This window comes from Vanessa cardui, chromosome 30, assembly GCF_905220365.1.
Source record: "Vanessa cardui chromosome 30, ilVanCard2.1, whole genome shotgun sequence".
Classification (NCBI taxonomy): domain Eukaryota; kingdom Metazoa; phylum Arthropoda; class Insecta; order Lepidoptera; family Nymphalidae; genus Vanessa; species Vanessa cardui.
In genome coordinates, this window is record NC_061152.1 from 285,169 (window position 1) to 303,230 (window position 18,062).

Below are 18,062 nucleotides of genomic sequence, written 5' to 3' on the forward strand. Positions count from 1 at the left end.
CAGCTATTTTCAAGGTTAAGTTTATTTCTTTCGAGTGACATCACTATTAAGGCCAAACTAAAATATGCATAATAATGCTGTGTGTTATTACAAATAATTTGATCAATTAAAATAAGTGTAAAAAAAGGGTCTTGATATGTCAGTGACTATTAATTTGAATTATGAATATTTTATTTTTGTTTTATTAAAATACGTGTTCACTTATTATATTAACAAATCATTTATATACTTCAATAGCCAGGCTTATTGCCAATCATAATTTCAATCAAAATGTTTTTGATTTCTTTCCATTTTAGGACAGATTTACATTATCTGTGTCTAATGTCAATTGATGTGACAGTATGTATGTATTATCTATGAATAATGATCTTGATGATGGATCAGTTTGCGATTTGACAGTTTGACATACAGCAACGTGTTTTTATTGTCGAAACTATTATTTTTAAAAATAATTATGTGCTCTGAAGATAAGAAACCTTTGTTCAGGGATCTCACTGCTGAAGATCCGGACCCTGAAGTGACTGAAATTGAGTCTTTTTGTTTCAATTGTCACGCGAATGTAAGTTAATATGGAGCTTTCTAGAACTTGTTATTTTGATGATATTCGATTGTGGAATCACCTCTAAATCAACTTATAAACAATAAGATCACATTATGTTCTGTTTTTATATCAAATTTATTATTAATTTATTATTATTATTCAAATTAAATGTTTAGTTAGGATTTATGCTATAACCTTATAACCTTTTCGGTATAATACCGGTTTCTTTATTTTCAATAATATTATCGTTTCTAAGGCTTTCCCGGTATATTCAACTTATAAAATGTATATTCAGTACTTCTTTCCTAATAAAAGTAATTTTACAAAATCAATTAACAGATGTTGTTTGAATACGTAAAATTAAGAAAGTTTTTGAAGTTATTCGCCTATTTCTCAATCAAAACGATTCCAAAATCCGATTTCGACACTTCCTATTGCATTCTCAAACTGGAAAAACGATTTTAAGACTGGAAATTTATGTTTTCATGCTCATAAAATAAAAAATATTTGTATTTATAGCATATTTGTTTAGAGTAGTATTTTATTGTAAATAATTATTCCGATATTTTTAAGATAAAAAATGAATAAAAAGTTTTATGCTAGTCCTAAGCCTAGATGAAATCATGATGGTAAATAAAATAAAATCTTTTATTTTATTTACCATCATGATTTCATCTAGGCTTTCTTCTCTAAGAATGAGTCTTAGTATCTTATAGAAAACAAAATCTTAAGTACATATTCAAATTACCTAGGCCAGGTATTGCTGATAACACATAAAAAAATCTGGTAAATATTGGTTTGCATTCAAAACCAAAAATGATAACTAACAAAACTATTGTGACATTTATTCGCCTTGAATATATCTAGGAGATATCTTCACAAGAGCCTATTTAAATAAAGATTATTTTGATTTTGATTGTACACCTCTGAAAATGTTGCAATATTTCAATATTAGTAGAAGCTTAGTAGTTTTTTCAGTTAGGAAATACATAGCATTTATTTACATTATTTCTAAACACATATATTTGTATTATATTATAATTTCAGGGTATAACTCGGCTTCTTCTGACCCGAATACCATTTTACAAGAATGTCGTGATCATGTCATTCTCCTGTGAGAAGTGTGGATTTGAAAATAATGAGATACAACCTGGTGGGGCATACGCTGAGCTTGGAGTTCGGTAATATTGATAGGAGTTACATTATTATTTGTTTTGTATACATTTACCGACTATTAACACACAATTATATACAGTTCTGCTACTCTTAGGACATATATTTATCACAGTCCTGCAGATATAGTACAACCTCATTGAGTCTAACAGCACATTGTATATAGATGTAAATCTACCTGTGATAAATTTGTGTTAAACAAGAGTTAAGTTATTAATGAAAGCTTAATATGTATTTTCAACCGACTTCCTAAAGGAGGAGTTTATCAATTCGTCTGTATTTTTTTATTTTTTTTTTTATGTTTGTTACCTCATTACTTTTTACTGGGTGGACCGATATTAATAATTTTTTTTTGTTTGAATCGGCTCCAAATATAACAATAACTATGTTATTTAATCGTAAATCGACTTTTAAGTAGTCTAATATTTTTCATTTCATTTTACCTAGGAGGACTCTCAAAAATATCTTAAATATGCAATTATTTTTATTACTTTTTAGTGCATTTTTATTTGTTTTAAAATAGTGCTTTGTTTGAAGTCGGTTTTTCTTTTTGTTAAAATTTTATTTATTAACTTATATAGTTGGCTATTGACTTTATATATTATACTATCTGTTGACTTCCAAGCAGGATATATTAATTTAAATAATTGAATTAACTAACATGACTTTGTATTTTTTAAATGTTGAAAAAGAGTAACTACTATGCTTCTTGCCGGTTCTTCTCTGTAGAATCTACTTTCCGAACCGGTGGTAGCTTCACTTAATTGTTAAATTACTATTCAAATGTGCTTGTAAAAGCCTACTTGAATGAAGTTTATTTTGATTTGGATTTAATCTATTTCTTCTCTCTTATCTATAGTCTAGTCTATGTCTATAGTTTTTGTTTTAAGATTGAATATGTATTGTTTCAGATGGAAACTCCGTGTTGAAGATCCTATAGACTTGAACAGGCAAGTTGTCAAAAGTGACTACACGGCTGTACGCATACCGGAATTGGACTTTGAGATACCAGCGCAGAGTCAGAAAGGAGGTCAGTAATCTGATGATAATCTTATATTCCTATCATATGCCGAGATGGCCCAGTAGTTGACGACTGACGACCTCCATGGTCGAGTGGTGTGTACACCGGTTTCCATGGGTACGCCACTCCGAGGTCCCGGGTTCGTCCGGCCGAGTCGCTGTAGATTATCATTAGTTGTCTACGTCGTCTTGGGTCTGGGTGTTTGTGTTATCGTTACTTCTGATTTTCCACAACACAAGTGCTTTAGCTACTTACATTGGGATCAGAGTAATGTATGTGATGTTGTCTCATATTTATTATTTATTATTAGTTAGAACGTGAAAACTATTCAGGATATTGGTACTTTCAATAGATTTGGACTATCCAGTGGCGGATTTACCAATCTGCCGCTAGTAGGCTATTCAATTTCTGCCGCCCCTACTTTATTTTTGCAACATTTATGATTTGTGTTCTATCGTCCTCATTACATCGGTTTTTCCCGTTGTTAGTATGATTATAAACTATGTGATATTTCTGTCAGTTACTAGATTATTTTTCCAACCCGCTATGTAGTGACGTGTATACGGATTACGGATGTAATGTGTATACATATAATTATAAGTTTTGTTTTTAATTTCTGTTAGATAACAACAAATTTGTGCTAAATCTGCTCTAGGCTCAAGCCTACTTAGCCTATTGGTAAATCCTCCACTGGGACTATCGGTCTTTGAATGAATTTTGAGAAAAGGAAAATGACAGAGTCAAAGAATATTTTTTTTTTATGTTGTAGGTTGGCGTACGAGCATATGGGCCACCTGATGGTAAGTGGTCACCATCACCCATAGACAATAACGCTGTACGAAACATTAACTATTCCTTACATCGTCAATGCGCCACCAACCTTGGGAACCAAGATGTCCCTTGTGCCTGTAGTTACACTGACTCACCCTTCAAACCGGAACACAACAATACTGAGTACTGTTATTTTGCGGTAGAATAACTGATGAGTGGGTGGTACCTACCCAGGTGGGCTTGCACAAAGCCCTACAACCAAGTGAATTAAATATATTTATATTTGGATATAATATTGTTATTGGCATACTTAATAACTTATCTCGAAAAAGTAATACTATCGAAAAATAGATGGCTATCTATAGTACAAAACTATCGATACTGTCGACGGCAGTGTACTATAGATATGCAACACCAATTGAAAGCACATACAGCAAAAACTTTCTCAAGATATAATTGTCTATCAACTATTCAATGTTTGGTATCATTTATGTAATTCCAGAAGTAACAACAGTTGAGGGTATCATTAGCAGGGCGATGGCAGGTCTCAGCCAGGACCAGGAAGTGCGGAGACAACAGCACCCAGATGCAGCGAACCAGATAGATCAGTTTGTTCAGCGTATGCAGGTTCTCAAGAATGGAGAGAAACCGTGGATTCTGGAGTTGGAGGATATCAGTGGTTGGTTCCTTAATAATACATAGATATATACTTATATCTATGTTACTGTAAGATTACAAACATCGTTAGATAACAATCTATCTCGAAGTTATACTGTTAGATTACTGTCCCGCGTCAACTTGTCAACTGATTTTGATCCTGATTGGCTGGTCTTGTTATAAGAACGACCATCGACCAATCAGCGAGATGCGTTCACAATCGACAGTTTACAATCTCACGAGATAGATTGTAATCTAACGATGTTTGTAATCATACGATCACATATACATATAATAAATTTGGAGTGTCTTTTTGTAATGTTAAAATAAACCCATTTTTCCTAAATGCATATGCATGTATAAATGACGATTCAAAAGTGCATGTAAAAGCCCACTTGAATAAAGTTTATTTTGATTTGATTTGATTTAGATGAAAATTGGCATGAAATAGTCCTTACAAGGAAGGATATAGTCTATTCTTTTTAATTCACCCCTTGAAAGGGTAAAATGGTGGGTGGTGTTGTAAAATTCTATAGTTGTAGTAGTATGTTGTGGTTCAATATAAAGACTCATATAAAAGATAGAATTGTCAATATATTCCTAAGATATAATCGGATAATTTCAAACAAATTGAAAACATTTATTCATCAATTTCAGGCAATTGCTTCATAGAAAACCCAGAAGCCCCAAAGAAGGATCCGAGGTGTGAGAGATCTGACTTCAAACGGACAACGGAGCAGAATAACACACTTGGGATATACATGCAGGAAGAGGTACGTACAGTACGTCACAACTTAGATGTCGCATCGGCAAAACTCGTAAAGGCGATCACATCCGAATTGAGTACGCCATCCCAAATTATCGATATTTATTTCTCATGTGAATATGATCTTTACACAAACGCAGTAACGTGTAATATCACACGACCGAATATATTCGTCAATTCGACGCGTCGCTTCACACGCACTCGCTGTCTCGGGTCGAACTGACGCGGGAATCTATAGCGACGAATAGCGTCGAGTGGCGCGATAGGGAGCTGTTTCTGTTGGTTGTATGAATCGGCAGTAATCGGTTTTACGAATTTTGCCGATGCTACATCGAATTTATGTCATACTATACATACATATATATATAAGTTCTTACTGATGACTGCCTCGTTGATTATATATATTTTAAAATCAAAAAAATTCTGTTGATTGGTGCGATGCCCATATATTTAACTATTTACTTGGTGGTAGTGCTTAGTGCTAGCCCGTCTGGGTAGGTACCACCCACTCATCAGATATTCTACCGCTAAACAACAGTACTCAGTATTGTTGTGTTCCGGTTTGAACGGTGAGTGAGCCAGTGTAACTACAGGCACATGGGACGTAACATCTTAGTTCTCAAGGTTGAAAGAAATGGTTAATGTTTCTCACAGCGCTTTTGTCTATGACCTGTTGATATCCAAGCAGGATATATTAATTTAAATAATTGTATTAACTAACACTACTGTTTTTTTTTAAATGTTGAAAAAGAGTAACTACTGAGTTTCTTGGCGGTTCTTCTCGGTAGAATCTACTTTCCGAGTGGTAGCTTCACTTAATTGTAAGATGACGATTCAAAAGTGCTTGTAAAAGCTTACTTGAATAAAGTATAATTTGATTTTGATATCGAAAGTAATCTAAAATCGGATGTCGTCAGAACATCGGATGATATCGATTCGATGATGACCAGTGACCGTTTTCACCGTATCTACGTACTATGAATCATTTTGGTACTTCAATCCAAATTCGCCCTATCTCTCTTTCACTTTACACTAACCCATATGTGAGAAAGAGATAAAGCGAATGTTAATATTTAGATATCACATTCTTTTCATCTCTTTCTCACATACTTTACAATGTTTTGATTTTGATTTTTGCCGGTGGTGACCACTTGCCATCAGGTGGCTCATATGCTCGTCCGACAACCAATAACAAAAATAAACTAATAAGTGTTGTGTGTATTTATTTATTTATTTATTTTGGAAACATACAGTAACTATTGAATACATAAAAATTTTAACACAAAAACTATTACTTAAACCTAAATTGTTTTCTATGTTAAATAATTCATACAATTTTCACAGTTACAGTATAGATGCAAATAATTATTATTAAAATTTAATTAAAATTTTAAATTTACCAATCTTCAAAGCTAATATACATTAAATTAAATCGAACTTAAAAAATAGATATACTATATTGACATTGACTAATTAAAAATTAAGTTATGCAGTAAATAATATAGTAAATTAAAAATAAATAAATTCACACAATAATTCACATTAATAGATAATATTTAATACACTAAGAGATATAAGATTACAATTCAAAAGTGCTTGTAAAAGCTTACTCGAATAAAGTTGATTTTGATTTTGATTTTTGCCGTTGGTGTACACTTACCATCAGGTGGCCCATATGCTCGTCCCCCAACCAATAACAAAAATAAACTAATAAGTGTTGTGTGTATTTATTTATTTTTTTTGGAAACATACAGTAACTATTGAATACATAAAAATTTTAACACAAAAACTATTACTTTAAACCTAACTTGTTTCCTATGTTAAATAATTCATACAATTTTTACAGTTACAGTATAGATGCAAATAATTATTATTAAAATTTAATTAAAATTATAAATTTAACAATCTTCAAAGCTAATTTACATTAAATTAAATCGAACTTTAAAAATAGATAGACATATTATATTGACATTGACTAATTAAAAATTAAGTTATGCAGAAAATAATGTAGTAAATTATAAATAAATAAATTCACACAATAATTCACATTAATAGATAATATTTAAAACAATACACTGAGATATATAAGATTACAATTCAAAAGTGCTTGTAAAAGCTTACTCGAATAAAGTTGATTTTGATTTTTGATTTTTGCCGTTGGTGTACACTTACCATCATAGCTCATATGCTCGTCTGACAACCAATAACAAAAATAAACTAATAAGTGTTGTGTGTGTGTTCGCAGTCGTCTCTGGCTGGCGCGCTGTCCCCCTGCGACCCTGAGCTGAACAGCTACGAGCGTCTGGCGGCGGACGAGGTGCTCCAGTTCCGGACCAACTGCCCCGACTGCAACGCGCCCGCCGACACCAACATGAAGATCACGAGTGAGCCCCTCTCCCTTACCCCCCCCCCCCCCCCTCATTCTCAGGCTATCTAGAGATACTGAGGCATATAATATTCAGAGACGTATCCAGGTATAGTACGACACAACTCAGATGTCGCATCGGCAAAATTCGTAAAACGATCACATCCGAATTGGGCACGCTATCCCAAATTATCAATATTCATTTCTCATGCGAATATAATCTTTGCACAAATGTAATAACTTGTAATATCATATGACCTAATATATTCGTCAATTTGACGCGTGGATTTACATGCACTTGCTTTCTCTGACGCGTGAATCTATAGCGACGAATAGCGTCGAATGGCGCGATAGGGAGCTATTTCTATTGGTTGTGTAAATCGGCAGTAATCGGTTTTATTTTCATTCCATTGCATTTTCCGATGCTACATCTAATTTGTGTCTTACTATATGAGGCTAGACAATACTCAAAGACCGAATATATTTTTATTTACGACATGTCACAATTGTTGTGAGTACCCTGTGCTGACTGACTGATTAATGTATTATAATAATCTAATAATAAATTGTTATGATTTCGTCATGCCAAGTATGGAGTACGACTAAGGCGATGTGCTGACGTCACAATACCTATGTTATACATACAACAACAGCCTGTAAATTCCCACTACTGGGCTAAAGGCCTCCACTCCCTTTGAGGAGAGGGTTTGGAACATATTCCACCACGCTGTTCCAATGCGGGTTGGTGGAATACACATGTGTCAGATTACAATGAAATAAGACACATGCAGGTTTCCTCACGATGTTTTCCTTCACCGCTGAGCACGAGATGAATTATAAAGACAAATTAAGCACATATATATATAGTGGTGCCTGTTACTTTACTTTTTCTTATATATTAATATCAAAACTGTCACTCGATACGATTTTGTGTTATTGTTTGTAGACATACCACACTTCAAGGAAGTGGTCATCATGGCGACCGTTTGCGAGGCGTGTGGTCACCGCACCAACGAGGTTAGTCCAATCGACATTCTTTTATATAAATCATCAAAATTTCCAACCAATCCATCATACAGACATGGGCCTCTCCAAGTGCACGTCACTGTGGTCTTTCTCCGGCTACTCGCATCCAGCTCCTGCCTGCCGCCTTGCGTATATCGTCACTCCACGTGTCTGATGACGTCCTACCAGGGTTGCCAATGCCTATTCACCTAATTCCCCAAAATGGGGGAAAAAAAGTCCCATATCCCCCAGAATCACAGAAAAAAATCATGTATGTGATAACACTACAATCAAATTTTCGAGGTAAATTTCTTCAAATCAAACTAGTGATGGTTACTGACGACCTTTTTCTTTTTTTTTTTTTTCGTTGAATCGAACTAGTCATGGTTAATGTCTATATATAGTGTGTATTTGTTATCACGCTAACTAATTGTTAGCATATTTATTTTAATATGATCATATTTTATTGTTTTAATGTATTAAAGTATTATGAGCATAAATAATTCGATTTAAATAGTTGTTACAATTTGCGTTGACTGTCAACACCCGGTTTTGACTAAACTAAATTGTTTTTTAAATGGATCGAAACCGGATGTTGCTACAGTCGAAGGAGGGGCGTGTAAACATTAAATACTAGGAGTAAACCTAGAAATGGTCAATCTTACTTCAATCGTCGAATTGGAAGGATCGTGAACCACTTCAGGAGAGATAAATTATTGATTGTGAGGAGAGTTTTTGTATTATTCCTCAAAACTCAAACTCAATCTCAATCGACTATAATTTCAATTTTTGTACTAACTAAAAGACGGGTAAACAATTAATTACCGATCGTTTTGGTATAAAACGAATAAGTATAAATTCCCCTCATTTTGATCAACTTGCGATTCTCCGCAATTTGGGGAATTCCCCGCAATTTGGGAAATTCCCCGCACATTGGCAACGCTGCCTACGCTACGTTTGCCGAGACGCGGTCTCCACTCTAGAACACGTTTTCCCCAACGGTTGTCGGTTCTGCGATAAATATGGCCAGCCCACTGCCACTACAGCTTACTAATCCGAACAAAACACAATTTTGTATTATTTCTTTATGGTTACAGGTCATTCAGATTTACAGTGTATTAATAAATCAAATGGTTTTACTGTAAATTATTATTTTTTATTTATTTATTTTATGGTATAGGTTGGCGGACGAGCATATGGGCCACCTGATGGTAAGTGGTCACCATCACCCATAGACAATGACGCTGTGAGAAATATCAACTATTCCTTACATCGTCAATGCGCCACCAACCTTGGGAACTAAGATGTTATGTCTCTTGTGCCTGTAGTTACACTGACTCACCCTTCAAACCGGAACACAACAATACTGAGTACTGTTATTTGGCGGTAGAATAACTGGTGAGTGGGTGGTACCTACCCAGACGGGCTAGCACGAAGCCCTACCACCAAGTATTAACTCTTATGTAAATAAATGATATATTTCACTGATAATCTATTTCTCTTCCCAGGTGAAGTCGGGAGGTGGCGTTGAAGACCAGGGCGTCAGGTTCGAAGTCAGGATTGCTAACAGAGAGGACTTCTCGAGAGATGTGCTCAAGGTATGCAAAGAGTGACTAGTTTCTTACCGGTTCTTACTAGAATCTGCATTACGAACCAATAGCTTACTCAATTGTTGTTAAATGACGATTCAAAAGTGCTTGCTATAAATTGGTATTAGTAATATATGAACACAATATTATGTGTGAACCATTACAGCTCAGAGAATAGTCCACAGATTAAAATACAGGCAAGTGACGTCACCGACCCGATTGCAGCGCCATATTGTTCAAGTAGCGTTTTCGCGTGCTTTTTAAATATGGAATTTTCAATATGATATTTTTCGGCCAATATGTACTAGAAATAAAAAATAATCAAATTTAAATTTTACTGGGTTCCTTAACCTCTACTTTTTTGTAAAAATTGGCGGACGAGCATATAGGACACCTGATGGTAAGCGGTCACCATCACCCATAGACAATGACGCTGTGAGAAACATTAACCATTTCTTTAAATTTTGGGAACTAAGATGTTACGTCCCTTGTGCCTGTAATTACACTGACTCGCCCTTCAAACCGGAACACAACAATACTGAGTGCTGTTGTTTGGCGGTAGAATAACTGATGAGTGGGTGGTACCTACCCAGGCGGGCATGCACAAAGCCCTACAACCAAGTGAATTAAATATATTTATATTTGAATATAATATTGTTATTGGCATACTTAATAACTTATCTCGAGAGAGTAATACTATCGAAAAATAGATGGCTATCTATAGTACGAAACTATCGAATACATCGATATTCTAGAATAACTGATGAGTGGGTGGTACCTACCCAGACGGGTTTGCACCAAGTGTATGACCAGACATGTGATATAATTGATTTGTTTTTTCAGTCCGAAACCTGCAGCATGTCAATACCAGAGCTGGACTTGGAGGTTGGGGGGCGAGCGCTGGGGGGCCGGTTCTCGACGGCGGAGGGCCTCGTGCGCGCCACGCTGGAGCAGATCAAAGACGCGCCCACGCTGCAGGGCGACGCCCCCAAACTTGCCAAAGAGAACCTGGAGAGGTGGGTTGAATTAATTATTTATTTATTTAAAATACTTTATTGCACAAAATATTAGAAAAATGGGGCTTGTAGCGATCTCTTACAGACTCTTTTGGTTGATAGAAGCTTCGAACGAAAACAGGTAAGTGAAGAAATAGATAAAGATCTTTTCTTATTACACGCTGTTCCAATGCGGTTTGGTGGAATGCACATGTGGCAGAATTTCGATGAAATTAAACACATGCAGGTATCCTCACGATGTTTTCCTTCACCGCTGAGCACGAGATGAATTATGAAGACGAATTAAGCACATGAATCAGCGGTGCTTGCCTGGGTTTGAACCCGCAATCATCGGTTAAGATGCACGCGTTCTAACCACTGGGCCATCTCTGCATATTATTTATTTACACACATACAAAATATTAGAAAAATGGGGCTCTTATAGCGCTCTCTCACAGACTCAAGACAGAGTAAGTGAACAAATGGATAAAGAAAAGAGATACAAACTATAGAATAAGAATATTTATACTTAAGTATAAATGACGACGACCTCCATGGTCGAGGGGTGTGTACACCGGTTTTCATGGGTATACAACTCCGAGGTCCCGGGTTCGTCCGGCCGAGTCGATGTAGATTATCATTAGTTGTCTACGTCGTCTCGGGTCTGGGTGTTTGTGCCGTCGTTACTTCTGATCTTCCACAACACAAGTGCTTTAGCTACTTACATTGGGATCAGAGTAATGTATGTGAGGTTGTCTTAAATAAAAATTCAATAGTGCTTGTAAAAGCCCACTTCAATAAAGTTTACTTTGATTTTGATTTTTTTGATAGAAGCTTAGAACGAAAACAGGTAAGTGAAGAAATAGATAAAGAAAAGATATACAAACTATCCAATAAGAATATTTATGCTAAAGTATAATAAAACTATACATAATTACATCCCAATAATACACATATTAAAATAGAATATATATCAAAATATATATATATGTAACAGTAAGATTACAAACATCGTTAGATGACAATCTATCTCGTGAGATTGTAAACTGTCGAAAGATTGTGAACGTTTAACCAACAATGAAACATATAATTCCGATAGTTCATAATCAGAATATTATGTACAATCGGAATTTCTATAATTTAACAGAAATTTACTTCGATAGATCTACCGAAAAGTAATGCGTTAAATTGTAATCAGTATGTTACGGCTCACAATCATAGATTATAGTAGATAGATTATAATCTAACGCTATTTACAATTTTAAGTTGACATATACGTAATAGGCTATTTGAGTGGTTTTTAAAATCCATTTTATATTATTTAGTAGAGGTTAAGGGTTAAAAAAGAGGTTAAAAAACTTTTACTGGGTAAAAGTTTTTTTTTTTTATTTCTAGTACATATTTGACGAAAAATATCATATTAAAAATTCCATATTTAAATAGCGCGCGAAAACGCTACTTAGACAATATGGCGCTGCAATTGGGTCGGTGACGTCACTTTGCTGTATTTTAATCTGTGGTACATATGGTAGAAAAGCAAGGTTTACAAGAAAGTGACTTCATCATAAGCCCGGCCGATCAGGAGCGTTTTGTGTCACGTGACGAACGTTTGAAAAAATGCATTTTTGTTTATTGATTTTTGAATAAATTAAGTATTATTTTCAAGTTTCGTTAATAAATAACCATTTATAAACTCAAAATATACACTGATTACAATAATTCACGATTTATTTTTCGCATTGTCAAATACCCTATAGCATAAAAAAGTGGTCTATTCGCCTGGCATATTAATGTAATCTGTTTGATTTTGTTCCAGGTTCACGGAGAAGTTACAAGAGGTTCTGGAGGGAAAGCGAGCTATCACTCTCATACTGGATGATCCAGCGGGAAATTCTTATGTGCAGAATTTAAACGATGATCCCTCTACGTTTGATGATGGTTAGTTATCATGACATGATATTCTTGGTCGAGATCAGTGTCCAAAGCATATTCTAAAAAAAGTAAAGTAACAGCCTGTAAATTTCCCACTGCTGGGATAAGGCCTCCTCTTCCATTAAGAGTTTGGAACATATACACGCTGTTCCAATGCACATGTAGCAGAATTTCGATGAAATTAGACAACGCAGGTTTCCTCACGATGTTTTCCTTCACCGCCGAGCACGAGATGAATTATAAACACAGATTAAGCGCATATATAGTAGTGCTTGCCTGGGTTTGAACCCACAACCATCGGTTAAGATGCACGCGTTCTAACCACTGGGCCATCTCGGCTTAATATAATATAGTGACTGTTAATTTTGAAGCAAATTTTAGAGAATTCTAAAGTGATATATATGTCACCGTGAGATTACAAACATCGTTAGATTACAACCTATCTCGTTAGATTGTAAACTGTCGAAACATTGTGAACCGTGAAATATAATTGCAATTTAACGCATCTCACTAGTTAGATTGTAATCTAACGATGTTTGTAATCTTACGGTGACACATACTTGTCAAATTTTCTTAATAATTTCTTTCTTCTAACAAAAAAATTTTCTTAATCGTTCCCTACCTGTACACATAGTATTTTGTATTGTTCTGGAAAATTGTCTTGTTCGGTCAGGCCTCGTCTAGATTCTAGAGATTTGCTTATATGGATGTAGATCTTAAGGTCTTAAAGCTTCAAATATCACAGCCAAACGGTGCCTTAGAATAGGATCTTACTCATTGTTGTTACAAAATAGACCTCTTACAATTTACATTAATTAACGTATAAATTGTTATTATTTCCAGGTCTAAAGGTTACTAGATATGAGAGGACATACGAACAGAATGATGAGCTCGGCCTAAATGACATGAAGACAGAGGGCTATGAAGCAGAGAGCTGAAATTGATGCGTTGAAATAACAAGATTGCCGTTATAAATACCATAGAGAATGATTTTTCTAACCATAGACAATTTTTTTTTTTATAATATTGTATATTTGTTTTGACTAAGCATTGTGAATGAATATTCCAAGTGATATATACAGCATTTACGTGAAAACTTGAAGGGTTTGTAGTCGGTTGGAACGAAGTTATCGCTGTGTATTATGTAGTAACTTTTATCCTCCGTTTCATCTTATCAGTGGTCTTTCCATCTGTTCTTAGTGTATGACAAGTTATGTAATATATTTTCTGAGATTTCCTAATTAATTAGTGAGTGGCATTTTTGCTTTTATATATATAAAGAAATGATTAAAAAACAGATTGTATTACAGACACAATTAATAATGTTTGATGTGTTTTACAATAAAGTCGGTGTGGTGTGTAATATTCAAATAACATTTTTGTACAATTTTTGTCAGTCTGTCTGTTTGTTCCGGCTAATCTCTGAAACGGTTGGACCGATTTCGATGAGTTTCACTGGCAGATAGGTCATGTCAATTTATAATTATATACTAAATAATAATAAATTCACGGGAATAATTTTTTTTTGTTAAATTCAAACGCGCGCGAAGTTACAGCTAGTTGTTAATAATAATCAAAGTAACATTTTGCCGCGCAAAAGCACTTCGTTCCAAAAAGTTACAAAATAGCTGAAATCTGTAGTGAAATCATATCATACTTTTACTTCTACTACATCTTATATGTTAATTTAAAATATATTTGTGACTGGCAACCCTGTTATTTTTTAACATTTTTAAAATAATTGTTAAAAGTGCATTTTAACGTATTTCTTGTAAAGATTTTTCTTATTGGAAAATGTAAATAATATATTTTATTTCAATCAATTTTGTTTTATTTCCTAAGACATACAACGGAAGCTGTATCCTATTATTTATTCATTCTAGAAAAATGTATCCAAATCAATGATGTTGTAGTAAACAGATACGTCATTAACGCGCAAAAAGTGAAGACTAGAAAACGTCCTAATTGGGACGTTTGCCTTTAGTCGTTTTCATCGTAATTATGCCAGTAATACGTTATAATGCATCATAATTATGTAGTAATACGTTTTGCGTAATTAAAACATCTAGTTATCCCTTTGACTTGTTGTTTTTATCAAGCTATCCTTTTTACTTGTAACGAAATGTAAAATAAACGGCGCCCGGCGGGGCACACTCTTTTCTGTTGTTTAGTATGGGTATAACATATCTGTTATTAGAATATCATTGATCTAAATGCATCAACTTTCGTCTATATAATTAAGGCTAAAGAACTCTGCTCACTATAAATATCTATTATTAGAAATAGATTTAAGAAATGTTATTTTTTTTTAAATATTTCAATGGCGGCCAACAGACATTTTCATTATATGACAGGCTAATTGCTAAAATATTCTGACAGCTAAACGAATAGACGATTATCGCCAACCAGTAGTCCTTATATATCCGGTCACAGTGTTGCTATTTGTGATTTTAATTTTCTTCTAATACGGCTTCTCCTGACGGGACTGCGTGCTCGAAGTCCTCAGCAGGAACTCGATGAAGGTCCAGCAACAACCTCCGACTTCAATGGCTACTCTGCGTCATCATCATCGGTTTCTGTCAAGACACACACAGTCTAAAATAATCACACTTATTTACCTCTGTTATTATTAGTAGTTGGCCTAATTTCACAAAGAAGCGTTAGATTACGTACGAATTAGCTAAGTTCAACATAACCAACAAATATAAATAAACGGCACACATAAGCTTTTCAATCACATAGGCTTTACACAGGTCTGTTCCCACGCAACCAAATACCCCGCACATACTCGTGCACTCAGGATTTACATCGGTCTCTAGTAGGTCACCCCAGATACCTAATAAAGGCTGGATTTACACAGGTCTGTTGTCGGTTGCGCCACCGACTCACCCCAGAAACCACCAGTGTCAGGGTCAACCCGATACCATGGCGCACAGGATTTACTCGGGTCTCTTCCACTGAACACAACTCTTTACACAACATGGCCAAAAATCAGAAATACGGGCTAGTTTAGTACGTAATCTAACTCAAGAATAGGATAGAAAACAAGAAGTATATCAGTTAACAAAGCAAACAGCGACACAAGGCAATTTAATCAATGCATCAATTTCATAATTACTCGGCCTAACCTGACCGTCTCTTACAAACCCACCAAAGTCTTTTATCTCATTGGTAAGGAAGTCGTTGAATTGAATCCGAAACTTCAGAATAATAATAGCAATAAGCACCTCACTACGAAGACATTTAACCTTAAAAGCAAAATCAGAGCCAAAAAATCGGTTGGATCTGACCTGAGCACAGTTGATGGCGGTCAAAAGACGCTCCGCAGCGTGCGTCACCACGTCCTCAGACTGCGTTGATTCCTTGTTTATGGTGCGTGTAGTCGTGGAGGAGTGGAGCGGAAGCGTCCCCACTTGCGCAGACGCCAGCTCATGCAGCGGTGTTGGGACCACAAGCACTGATGTCGATGGTGTGGTGTTGGGCAGCTCGCGGCTAGGGGCAGCGCTGTTCGTTACGATAGCTTGCGTCTCCACAGACGCACGGGGTTGATGGTCTTCCAACGCGCACAATCTTCTCTTCCATCGGATTGGGCGAAGGAGTGCGCTCGTGACGCTTTCGCTTGTTATGTTGGTCGTTGGAAGGCATCGCAGAGACAAAAACTCCGTTCGAATATTAATTAATCAAATCACCAGGTAATAACCAAAAAGTAGTACTAATTTAGTTTATAAAATCAGAAATGTAGGCTTTCAATGGCTTTTCAACCTTCGAATCCCGCTTCTGATATTAGAAATAGATTTAAGAAATGTTATTTTTTTTTAAATATTTCAATGGCGGCCAACAGACATTTTCATTATATGACAGGCTAATTGCTAAAATATTCTGACAGCTAAACGAATAGACGATTATCGCCAACCAGTAGTCCTTATATATCCGGTCACAGTGTTGCTATTTGTGATTTTAATTTTCTTCTAATACTATGGTATATATTCCAACTACTTTTTTATGACATAGGCGGTAAACGAGCAGGAGGCTCACCTGATGGAAAGTGACTACCACCGCCCATGGACACCTGCAACACCAGGGGGCTTGCAGGTGCGTTGCCGGCCTTTGAGAAAGGTGTACGCTCTTTTATTGAAGGTTCCCATGTCGTATCGGTTCAGAAAAACCGCCGGCGAAAGCTGGTCCCACAAAGTGGTTGTGCGAGGCAGAAAATGTCTCAGAAATCGCGCTGTTGTGGATTTTCGGACATCAAGGTGGTGCGGGTGAAACTTAGAATTTTGACGAGATGTCCGAAGGTGAAATTCAGCAGCCGGGATTAATCCGAACAATTCCTTGGAATATCCCCCTTAAAAAAAATCTGTAGAGGATGCAGAGTGATCCGACATCTTTACGCAAAGCCAAAGGATCAAGGAGATAGGAAAGGGCTTGATCGTCGATAACTCGAGCCGCTCTACGTTGGATGCGGTCAAATGGAAGGAGCTTGTACTGGGGAGCACCCGCCCAGAGGTGAGAGCAGTACTCCATGTGAGGCCGAATTGCGCCTTGTAAAGTTTTCAGCGATGGGCCGACGTGAAATACTGTCTCGCCTTGCTGAGTACACCGAGCTTTTTTGAAGCCAATTTGAATTACTTGAGCCTTAAAAGAAATATTTGAGTCTATAATATTCAATGTGGCGTTTGAAACTTCGCCTAATCTGTTATTGGAACATTGAAAGTGAAATTAAAGACAATGTAAGTAATAAATAATCAAATACTACTAATAGTGCAGCAAATAACATAAATAATAATAAACTGTATATGGCACATGTAAATGGTTTTATTTTTATTTTCATTCCATCTTCAAAATAAATACACTGACATTCATACCGTCTTATGTGATGCTGTAGAAAAATCATAAAGTTTACGGCTTTGGCATAAGGATTATACTCTTTTCTTACGTTCTCTAAGATTCGAAGGAAATAGTAGACAAAATACACTCTATTCCAACCGTAGAAGAAATAAAATGGAAATTTTGACAGCGAATTAAAATTAACGAGATATCTTTTTTTAGGAGCTTAATTTAAATATGGCAATTAAAATTTTGAACGTCAACGAAATAGCTATCGGAATTTTGGAAGAAAATAAAGTCATTAACTACAGGTTATTTACCATGTTTTTTATTTTTACCCGTTGGAGCTCAATATTTCGACATTATCTACGAATGTCTTGTTCACGAAACTCATATACTCATAGACTTATCAAATATCCC

At 35.5% G+C, this 18,062-nt stretch overlaps 1 protein-coding gene across 1 annotated transcript; it reads left to right on the forward strand.

Moving 5' to 3' along the window:
• The first annotated feature begins 352 nt into the window (after nucleotides 1-352).
• Nucleotides 353-13,956, forward strand: LOC124542085 (zinc finger protein ZPR1). The gene is made up of 11 exons (XM_047120017.1): nucleotides 353-559; nucleotides 1,589-1,722; nucleotides 2,626-2,744; nucleotides 4,009-4,185; nucleotides 4,821-4,945; nucleotides 7,175-7,313; nucleotides 8,241-8,311; nucleotides 9,808-9,897; nucleotides 10,732-10,904; nucleotides 12,700-12,821; nucleotides 13,659-13,956. Exons 1-11 carry the CDS (start codon nucleotides 455-457, stop codon nucleotides 13,751-13,753), a joined length of 1,350 nt encoding a protein of 449 aa, XP_046975973.1. The 5' UTR covers nucleotides 353-454; the 3' UTR covers nucleotides 13,754-13,956.
• The last annotated feature ends 4,106 nt before the right edge of the window (nucleotides 13,957-18,062 follow it).